This window comes from Morus notabilis, unplaced genomic scaffold (genome assembly GCF_000414095.1).
Source record: "Morus notabilis unplaced genomic scaffold, ASM41409v2 Scaffold264, whole genome shotgun sequence".
NCBI lineage: Eukaryota > Viridiplantae > Streptophyta > Magnoliopsida > Rosales > Moraceae > Morus > Morus notabilis.
The window spans coordinates 440,969-452,563 of NW_010368055.1; the positions used below are offsets into that span (position 1 = coordinate 440,969).

The window sequence follows — 11,595 nt, forward strand, 5'->3', positions numbered from 1 at the left end:
TTCAAGCCTAATCAGTTTCAAACTCGAATTGTCCTTTTTAAAAACAAAAACAAAAAACAAAAAAAAAATCCAACTTGCAATAATGCGTCACATGAGGGCTGCCCGTTTGGTTCATGGATTAAAATCATGAGATTAGAATTATTTTCAATTTACGTGTATTTTTTGTGAGAAAAAATACTGTAGCGAACCATGAACCATGATTCGAATCAGAGAACGAATTCTCTAACCAAACGGGATGGGATAAAAATGTGAAGATAAAGATGAAAATTCCAGTGGAATTGACTATTTTGCTAAACTAAAATTTAAAACGTGCTGGTGCATGTAACTAACGTGCTAATACTATATCAAATTGAAAGATACAACATGATACTAAGTTATATGACAAAAAATAAATAAAAAAGGCTAATTAGTTGATTGGATCTTTGCTAAATAAATAAAAAAAGGCTAATAATTACTTAGATCTTTACTTGAAGAGGAAAGGTGCATGATCTTTCTGACCTCGTACTCTCTTTTTGATCGATTTATTATGTAGTAGGGCACAAGACGATCTTAATTGAATACTAATCAATTATTTTATTAGAAGGCGACAATATTTGAAAAAGAGAAAAAAAAAAAAGCTACTTTGATTAATTAAATATTTCTTTTAAAATAACTTTAGCTTTATTGTATGACGTTCTCTCTCACCGATAATAAAAAAGATAAATTTATAATTACGGATATAATTTGACGATAATTCTACACTTAACTTCAGTTAGTTAAGAATTTAAATTCCTCTACTCTAAAACAAAGTATTCATTAAGAAAAAGTAATCTCATGATGCATTATAAAACTAAAACTCATATTAACAATTCATTAAAAAAAAAAAAAACCTAAACTTAAGAAGGCTAACTAAATTGAGACAGAACAATAATTAAATTGTAAAACTCACAATTTTGACTCTAACTACTTTCATGATGTACGTGATAAAAATTTTGTGTGCATATTATTATCTCTTATTATATAATATAGCGTGATAATCCTAATTAAATATTGATCAACCTATAAATTAGAAAGTAGGGATGAAAGACCAGAACGGGGCGGGGATTGATTTTTCATTCTTATCTCCAACCTTGCCCATTCCCAACTTAAAGACTATACATTTTAAAATTATTATAACTTAAATAAAAATAGAGTAGAAACTCATAATAAATTTAGACCAAAATTAAAGGTTTTATACAAGGGATTCTTTTTTTAAATGCTTTTCTGAGCCCTATAGGGAGAGGAGTTTCAAACTGCTTGACCGTAAGAGAATACTAACTTTAAAGAAAAAGTCGATGTTGGAGATGTCTGAAGACATGGCACGGATAAAAGTATCAAGAAAAAAAAGAGATTATGGAAAAAATTTTACTAAGAATGATGATTTGCTTATGGTTAAATTTTAGAGATTTTTCATAATCTCTACTGTTCAAACTAAATTTAGTCTCATCCCCCAATAATTTTTCCCATCTCCACCCCATTCGGGTTGAGGCTTGTCCCTGCAGGGAATCCCTATTAGCAAGCCTAAGACAAAGGCAATTACCAATAGAGAAAGAGAGAGGATTTCCCCACTCCCCTCGAAAAAGAGAGGATTAAAACGTTATTTTGCCGACATTATGATGTCTGGTGGTTCCAAGCTTGAAGGAAACCTCAATTATTGCAGTATCGTGGTATTAACTAATCGTCAGAGACAATAACATAATATATAACTGCGATATGCATTTTTTATTCTGTGAATATATAATATTTTAATATGTAGCTGCTATCAGTTTTTTGTAGTATGTTTCCATTAATAATTACATATCAAATTATAAAGAGAGTAATTACATATCAAATTATAAAGAGAGAAATTTGTAAATAACCGTTTTTTAACTATCTTTTTTTTTTCTTAAACAAATGGTTAACCCTTTTTCTTTTAGAAAAATAATTGTTTTTCTACAATAATCAATCAATAATTGACTAATTTATTATTATAATTTACCGATAAGTTTTTATCATCAATGAATATGTAATTTGTGGATTGAAATTGATTAATTACTAACTGATTTTGGTTAATTATTAACTAATATTTATTAATAATAAGAAATTATTGAGTTAATTAGTGATAAATTAAAATCAATCAGTGATTAATCACTAAATTAATAACAAGCCAACCATTTTACTAATTTTATAAAAGTTTAGCTATTCATTAAAAAAAATCCTTAAAATGGTCATTTGCCTCAACATCGTTTGTAGAAATAAGAAAAGTTCTTAATTTAAATTTTATTTAAATAAAAAAAAAGTTTTTAAAAAGACCATGTCAGCATATAATACCCCTCACCAAACTCAGCGTGAAGTCGGGTTGGGACCCCCATTATATCCATTTACACGTGATGACGTGAATGAGTTAAAAGCTTGTGAGATGTTGCAACATTATCAAAATTCAAAGCAAGTTCCATTTATATTTAATATAAAATTAGCAACATATACTGATATACGCTAATTTCTCATGAATTCAAACGGAAATCTTACGCTATATTTGGATATTTGGTAGGATGGAAATAAAATAAAAAGGAGAAATAAAATACCTAAACAAAGGAAGTAAAATGGTGGAATTAGGATTTTATCTTATATTGTTTAATAGAAGAGAAAGAAAATGTTAAAATTTAAGGTAATTTATAATAATATTTTAATATAAATAAAAATATGATGAATAGTAAAAGTTAAAATTATTATTTTATACTTTATTTGTTTGTCAAATTTTTTTCCTACTCTTTTCTTTTCAAAATTAAAACTTGAAAGGATTAAAAATTAGTAGGCCTTATAGATTTTCATTTTCCTTCATTTTTCATTTTCTCTATACCAAACAATCTAAAATTCAATTTTTCTCTCTAAAATTCTTTTATTTTCTTTTCTCTCTCTTTTCCACCGTACCAAACAGGCTGTTAACATCAAACTCACAGAGTCCAACAATAGCAAATCGAAATCTCAAAACTAATTAAATCTAAACTCCGTCTTAAAATCCAATCAAAGAAACGAAAAAAGAATACCAAGACATTAGAACACCAAAAGAACATCATTATACTATGACATATATCTATAATATAATTAATATATATATATATATATAGACAAACATATAAAGATAAGAGTGCATCATAAGGTCGAAATGGGTGAGGAAGCTTCCTCCACCCAGTCCTGGCCCACCCCGGGTGCTAACTTTAGTCCCCCATACCCATTCCTAACCTCATATAATATCTCGAAGCAAAAACCTCATATAATATCTCCTATATCTGTCTTATTATATGGGCGTGTACCCCTATGCCCTTGGATAAGAGTTCAAAAGTCGCAGACGACTCGTTAACTTCATTAATTTAAGTTGAGATGTGATTTTATGTGAGAATTTTTTATTGTAATAAAAAAATTAAATGTGACTATTTTTTAAAATTTTTTACTGTAACAAAACTTAAATTCTAAATTTAAATCGGCGAAATGAACAGGATACACGTATTTTTTATGGTGATTTACGTGTGTCTCGATTGTAGTATTACAAGTTTAATGGGGATCGATAGAAGCAAATGTTTATGGGCTGGACCTTGGCCTGAGATGATGTATAGGACTAAGGACATGCTTTCATAAATCCTAGATTGCGCTTGCTCACAAGATTACTCTGGGCCACAGGCGTGCTCAAAATATCCGCCAAACTGTGAAAACTGCTTAATTCAAATCAAATCAAATTAAATTATTAATTACTTTTAGATTATTAGACAGTTTAATTAGTTTTTTAATTTAATTTTTTTAGAAATAATCCGCCCAAATATATATATAATTTTTTAATTTTTAAAATACTTTTTACATTTATTTTAGTTTTTATTGGTGATAATAAAGGTTCTAAACTTATAAAATACATCATATCATATTTATGTTGGTTTGTATTAAAACTTTAAATGGTAAACTTTTATACATTTGTTATTTTTGAGTTATATTGTAAACTTAAATTTTATTTTTATTTTTATGGTATAACGATTTTATAATTTTATGAATTATTGAAAACATTTTTAGTCTTAAGCTCAAACCACCCAAACCACTTAAGAGTGATTTGGTTTAATTTTGTTTTGTCAAAAAAATCAAACCACCTAAAAGAAAAAATTATTTTTAGGTTGGTGATTTCTAAAAAAAAAACCGCCCAAACCGACCGCGAATACCCCTAAAGGGCTAGACCACCGCTCTTAGAATGCGGGGGAAATGAGACATATACTCTTAAAAATACATGGGTCAAAATTTCTACCCTTACTATTTATTAATAACCTTTTTAGTTAAATAATTATACTAACAAAATGGTATTAATTAAGAATGAGGAGTAAATATTCAGACACAAACACTCTTAAAGGTAAATTCTGTAATTTTCTCTATGAAAAAAATGCACTATGAATTGGACAATACAAATGAAAATAAAAATGCGAGAACTCAAAAAAGGAGAATGAGTATTTGATAGGGTACTTAGTAAATTATAGCAAAATTTTTTAGAATGGGTAGTAAACAGTATAATTTAATATCTTAGGTTCTCAACACTATTAAAAATTCAAAAATACCTTTCAACTCTTTCTCCTTCTCACCTCTCTCTCCTTCCCCCTATGGTCAGGTCCACCAATGCCAGTGATTAGCGATCTATGGTATTTTCTCGTAAACATCATATTTACCCAGAAATAGGTGTTTATTAGCCACGACTGTCGACACCCGAAATTGGTAAATACCATAGTCACCCGTATATGTGGCCGGCCGGCGACTGGTGACCAATGACTGACAACCGGTGCCGGCAACTAAAAAATATGGTATTTACTTATAAATATCATACTTATCTGGAAACACGATATTTATCAATCATCGGCCGTCTCCATCGGACTGGTAAATACCATATTTACTAAATATGGACGCCAATAGCAACGCAGACGCTGAAAATTAGTAAATATTGTATTTATCTGTAAATCTGGTGTTTACCAGTCTCCGGCCACCGGCACCGATGACCGATAAATATTGTATTTATCATATAAATATTGTACTTTTTATAAAGATAGCAGATTTTATTCATACCTCGCTTTGCAATCGTTGCCTTAGAAAATTCCTTAGAATTTTTGCTAAGTGTTTGACGCCGATTTCACCCCTTGGGGTCGTCATGTCATTTTTTAGTGATCCGTGGACCTTTGTCCCCCATGTCTGTTTAATATACCTTGGTTTTTTAAGCAGACATGTTATTAAGGGGTGAATTCCTTTCCTTCTGCAAACATACAAAATTTATTTAATTCGTAAAGAATGTAAAATTGGGATGCGTGAGAATTACATACACTATTGGTAGTACAGCCTTAGTTGTTCTGCATTCCATGGGTGTTGAATTCTTTTGCCGCCGAGACTTTCCAAAATGTAGGTGCCAGGACGCAACAATTCCCTTATGCGGTAGGGCCCTTCCCAAGTTGGGCCCAGTGGACCAGTATTTTTGGGTTTTGTACTCTGCGTTACCCTTTTTAATACTAGGTCTCTTGGGACGAACCTTCTTTGTCGAACTCTGTTGTTGTAATATCGTGCTGCTCTTTGCTGATAGGCGGCGAGGCGTAGTTGGGAGTCGAGCCTCTTTTCTTCCAACAAGTCGAGTTCTCCGTTCATGCCTTCTGTGTTGTCGTCGTCGTTGTGGACGACAGTTCTTAAGGTCGGCGTTTCGATTTCTACAGGGAGCACTGCCTCGACGCCATACGTCATGGAGAAGAGTGTTTATGCCCATAAGACCTTGGGGAGTTCCTCGGCCCATTTCCCTTTTAGATCGTCGAGTCTCTTTTTGAGGGTATACTTTAATATTTTATTGACCGCCTCGACTTGTCCATTAGATTGTTGATGGATTGGTGTCGAGAAGTCTTTCTGAATGCCCAAACTGTCACAAAATCTGCGTGTTGAGGCATTGTCGAAATGTTTTCTGTTGTCGGATACTATTGAGTGGGGAATCCCGAACCTGCACACAATGTTGTCCCACATGAATTTGGTGCATGCTGCTTCCGTGGTCGTAGTTAAAGCCTTTGCCTCTGCCCATTTCGGGTAGCAGTCTACCACGACGATGGCAAACTTAAAGCCTCCAGGTGCAAGGTGTAGTGGCCCGATTAGGTCAACCCCCCATTTGGCGAAGGGCCGTGGACTGAGAATAGAGGTTAAATTTTCTGGGGGTGCTCGAGGAATTATGGCATACCTCTGGCATTTATCGCAACGTCGGGCGTATTAGAAAACGTCTTTTTTTAGCGTGGGCCAGTAGTATCATTGCCTCAAAACCTTAAGAGCTAAAGACTGCCCCCTAGTATGATTACCGCAGACTCCTTCATGGATTTCTTGGAGGACCTTTTAGGCTTCGGCATCATCCAGGCACCACTGTAGAGGTGTTGAGTAGCCTCATCGGTAAAGTAAGCCATCGTACAATAAGTATCTAGCAGCTCTATATCTGATCCGTCTGGCTTCGTCTTTATTGCTTGGCAGTTGTGCGTCCATTAGGTATTGGATAAGTGGCATCATCCAATTTTCATCTATTTGGACGATTAATGCCTTAGCTTTTTCCTCAATGGTCGGCCGCTCCAATTCTTCGATGGGAATGACCCCTAGTGTGTCAGAATCTTTCGAAGATGCTAGCTTTGCTAGAGCGTCGGCGTTTACATTTTCGGCTCGTGGTATATGAAGTATCTCGTAGTTTTTAAACTTGACGAGTTCTTCCTTTACCTTTCTCAAGTACACTCTCATTTTCTCGCCGCGCGCTTGGTATTCTTCTTTCACTTGCCCGACGACCAATTGAGAATCGTTGAAGACGCTGAGCCTCTCGATCTTTAGGTGGCTGGCCAATCGCAACCCAGCAATTAGCGCCTCGTATTCTGCCTCATTGTTTGACGCCTTGAATTTAAATCGAACTGCCGAGGTAATCTTGTGGCCTTCTGGGCTGATTAACAAGACGCCGGCTCCTGACCCGTTATCGCTCGACGCTCCATCCACGTAGAGCTTCAATTATGTATTCTCGACTCCTTCAGGTGTGGCGGGAGCTGGTCTATGGGAGAACTCGGCTAGAAAATCGGCCAGCGCTTGGCCCTTGATCGCAGTTTTTGGCACATATTTAATGTCGAATTGGCTAAACTCTACCGACCATTTGAGAAGTCGCCCGGAAGTTTCGGGCTTTTATAGAGCATGTCTCAACGGGTGGTTTGTAAGAACCCATATTGTGTGGGATTAGAAATAGTACCGAAGCTTCCTTGAAGCTACCATTAAGGCGAGGGCTAAGCGTTCCATTTTGCTATATCTTGACTCGGCGTCGAGGAGCCTTTTGCTCACGTAGTAGATTGGCAATTGCACCCTTTCTTCTTCTCTTATTAGTACGGAGCTTATGACGTGTTGGGACACGGAGAGGTATAGGCTAAGCTCCTCGTCGGGGTTTGGTTTTGACAGAATTAGGGGCTTGCTCAAATGTTCCTTCAATTTCTGGAAGGCCTCTTCACATTGCGGTGTCCACTCAAAGCGCCTGCTTCCTTTCAAAGCATCGAAGAAGGGGATGCATTTGTCTGTTGCTTTTGATATAAACCTGTTTAGGGCGGCGACACATCCTGTCAACCTTTGCACTTCCTTTGGCTTAGTTGGGGACCGCATATCCTGTAGGGCTTTAATCTTCTCAGGGTTAGCTTCTATCCCTCGGTTGCTGACCATAAAACTGAGAAATTTCCCCGACCCAACTCCAAAGGCACATTTTTAGGGATTTAGTTTCATGTGGTATTTTCTCAATACGCCAAATATTTCACCCAGATGGTCGACGTGTTGGCTGGCCCTGGCGCTTTTTACAAGCATATCGTCGACGTAGACCTCTATTATTTTGCCGAGTTGTTGAGCGAACATCTTATTCACGAGCCTCTGGTAGGTAGCCCCCGCATTCTTCAGGCTGAAAGGCATCGCCTTGTAGCAGTAGAGGCCCCTGTCGGTTATGAAGGATGTGTGCTCCTCGTCGGCTGGATGCATGGGGATCTGGTTGTATCCAGAGTAGGCGTCCATAAAACTCAGCATCTCATGTCCCGCTGTGGCATCGACCATCTGGTCTATTCGAGAGAGTGAAAAGTCATCCTTTGGGCAGGCTTTGTTGAGATCGCTGAAGTCGACGCATGTTCTCCAGTTTCCATTAGGCTTGACCACCAAAACGGGGTTTGAGACCCAACGTGGGTAATGGGCCTCCCTGATGAACCCATTGTTGTTGACCTCTTCTTTCAGCACTTCATACCTCTCGGGGTTCACTGGTCGACGCTTCTGGCACTTGGGAGGATATGAGGAGTCGACGTTCAGGGAGTGACATATAACCTCGGCGTCGATCCCTTCCATGTCAGCATGATTCCAAGCGAAGACATCTAAGTTCTTTCTGAGGAAGTTTTCGATCTCGACCTTAAGTGATGGGGCTAGGTCCGAGCCTATTTTTAGTACTTTGGTTGGCTCGCCTTATCAACTTGGATTTCCACCAATTGCTCGATGGGTTGGGACCATGTGACCTCCTCTTGAACCCTGGGGTCTATGTCTTCGACGGTATTTTGATAGACCGTCCTAGTTTCCTGTTTCCCTGGCTGGTCGTATCAGCGCAGGGCATCAGAGTATGCAACCCTAGCCTCATACTAGTTGCTCTTCATTTCACCTACGCCGTTTGGGGTAGGGAACTTGACCTTCTAGTGGTAGACGGAGGTTATTGCCCTTAGCGCCTGAAGGGTTGGTCTCCCGATTACAGCGTTGTACTGGGAGCCTCCCTTTATTACCACAAAGTTGGCTATTGTCGTAGTCTGTCGAGGTTTCTCTCCTGCGATTATGGGCAGCCGGATAGTCCCCTGAGGGATGACGGAGTCCCCGGTTAAACCGTATAATGGCGTGGAGGTCTTTTCCAACTGTTCCTTTCGGATCCCTATTTTTTCCAAACAGTCGGAGTATAGGAGGTCCACCGGACTCCCATTGTCTACCAGGATTCGGCACACAGTGTGGTTCCCAATCATGGATTCCACCACCAATGCGTCGTTGTGGGGGAAGTGAACTCCGCTGGCGTCGTCCTCATTAAAGGCCACGTCGGTGTGGCTATATCTTGGGGTTTTTGCAGCAGAGACGCTCCAGAACCTTTCCTGGTAAACCCCCTGGCCTCGTGGGCGTAGTCCTTCTGAGACCTCCTTGAGTCTCCTCCTATATAGAGGCCGCCGAGGACAGTTCGTATGACGCCGACGGGTTCTCGGTCCTTTGGGCGCTGGTTTTCCTCTCGGCGTCGACCGTCATTCTGTCCACCGTGGCCATTGTTTCGAGGTCTCCGTTCGGCTCTGAACTCTTATAGCCTCCCCTCGCGGATTACTCTCTCGATTTCATCCTTAAGGTCGGCGCAATCATTGGTGTGGTGGCCGACATCGCCGTGGAACCTACAGAATTTCTTTTGGTTCCTTCGGCTGGGATCCGATTTCATCGGTTCTGGTCGGCGCAGCAGGTTTCCGCGGCCGACCTAGTTGAAAACCTCCTCGACCCCTACCGTTAGCTCGTGGTAGGAATCATACTTTTGAAACAGTCGAGGCTTACGGGTATCCTCTTGTCTTGGCTTCTTGGCTTCTAGAGCGCTCGTCGTCGCAGCTGGCTGCTTGTCTCCACTTCCTCCACCTCGACGCTTCTTCCCGTCCTATTTTGCTGGCGTCGACCCCCGTTCGGTCCCTTTATTCTTGTTGGACCTATGCTCAGGGTCATTTTCGTCTGCCTCTTCGGCGTTGATGTACCCTTGCGCTCGCGCAAGAAATTCCTTGTAGCTAGACGGGGGTTTTCGGTTCAGCTATTTCTTGAAGGGGGTAATTTTCTTCATGCAAGATAATGCCCCCATCAAGGCCTCTCTGTCTGTTATATCCATCGTGGCGGCGACAGCTTCCCCATATCTTGCAAGCCATTCCCTTAATGATTCGTTCGACTTTTGGTATATCGCCGTCAGATTCTGCTTCGGGGGGACGTATTTTTTAACCCCTATGAATTGGAGGGAAAATGCTTCCTTCAACTCATCCCAGCTTGAGATAGAATTTGGCCTCAGCGTCTGAAACCATCTTCGGGCAGAATCCGTTAAATGGTTCTGAAAAGCTCAGCACATGATTTCCTCAGCATACCCGTGTAAGAGCATGTGTCCTGTGTACATCTCCAAATGATCGTCGAGATCCCCTCGACCATCATATGGTGGGATCGACGGTGACCTATATTTGTCAGGGAGAGGGGGCGCCATTATTTCTGTGATAAACGGATGGTCATGTGTGCGGCTAGGTGTGATGTCGACGTTTACCACCTCAGCCACTCGCCCTATGTTCTTTTTCAGGCCTGCCACGTTGTTCCATGATGGCGTGCGCTTCTTCTGTTGAGATGGCCGAGCCAGCTACTCTCGACGCCTTTGCCCCTTGAACGTTGGGTACGCCCCTTGCCTGGCCGCCCGCCTGTACTGACCCTGAGTCTCCTGGTGGGTTTCCCCCTAGATTCTGGGGTAGTACCTCGCGATTTCCCTGGCCTCTCGGTATCCAATCCTCGGGAGCCCGGAGTCCGGCGGCCCTTAAACAGCTGCCGGAAGATTGGGAAGGTAGAGGCCTAGGAGGGCCCCGGTGATTCTCGTTGTCCCCGGTTCCCTCTTGGATATGTGGGCGGTCACTGGGGTTCGGGTTTTCAGCCATGGCAGGTCCCAGCAGCCTCGGGGCATCTTCTAACGGCGGCATAGAGTTCCTTCCATCCAAGCGCTCAACCACGGTCATTAGCCCGCGTACCAGCTCGGTTAGAGTGGTTAGTTGGGCCTACATCTGCACAGGATCCGGTCGTGGCGCGTCTGGGAGTAGGACTTCATTTCTGACCGGGCGTAGATCTTCTTCCATCCCGTTATTCCCTGGATGGGTGGCGGTTTTGTCCGTCTGGCTGCCTCGGTTGATGGCATCAATTCTCTTTCTTGGAGGCGTGCTTGCTAACTATGTTGTTGGGGGTCAAATACTTTCGGTCCCCAGCGGAGTCGCCAATTGTTGACGGTGAATTCTCATCAACAAAAACAGGTCGGGTTACCTCTGGGTTTCCCGTTGGATTACCGGCCTTAGTGTTGAATGTGTGTAAGAATTTGTTGGAGGGGTGTATTGTGCATTAATGAAAGATGTGCACAAATAAGGAACACAAGAGATTTTATAGTGGTTCACTCTATAAAATCAGAGCTACATCCACTGTGGTTGTTGTTGGTCTCCGGATCGAATCCGGATGCGGAAGCGCGGTGGTGCGGGGAAGAGGCGGATCGTGTATAACAAAAATTTTCATAAAACTTTTGAGATACTCTATAGATTATATTAATTTATGCACGAATAAATTAATCTCATTAACTTATATATATCAAGAATTCAATCAGAAAAAATACCTGGAAGCCGACTCGGATGATAACTTGAGTTCTTTGACCACGAACAGTCCTTGCTCTAATCTTTGTGTTTAGAAAACCAATGTCTTCCACATCAATTCCTAAAATCCACGAAGACGTGTGTGTGGGCACACATGAGACAAAACAAATTACAATAAACACTCGAATTTCCACAAACACCA

General features: G+C 40.2%; 1 protein-coding gene across 1 annotated transcript; it reads right to left on the reverse strand.

The window, feature by feature from the left end:
* Positions 1-8,705: 8,705 nt before the first annotated feature.
* On the reverse strand, positions 8,706-10,264 carry LOC112094698. The gene is made up of 2 exons (XM_024176274.1): positions 10,152-10,264; positions 8,706-9,204 (listed from the first exon to the last, which is right to left on the reverse strand). Exons 1-2 carry the CDS (start codon positions 10,262-10,264, stop codon positions 8,706-8,708), a joined length of 612 nt encoding a protein of 203 aa, XP_024032042.1.
* Positions 10,265-11,595: the final 1,331 nt, after the last annotated feature.

Bases quoted from the DNA above. Each gene is read 5' to 3' on its own strand.
- LOC112094698 (XM_024176274.1), bottom strand. From the start codon at position 10,264: ATGGCGCCCCCTCTCCCTGACAAATATAGGTCACCGTCGATCCCACCA. The intron at 9,205-10,151 runs GTATGCTGAGGA...GCCTCTATATAG, and splicing joins GGACACATGCTCTTACACGG to GAGGAGACTCAAGGAGGTCT.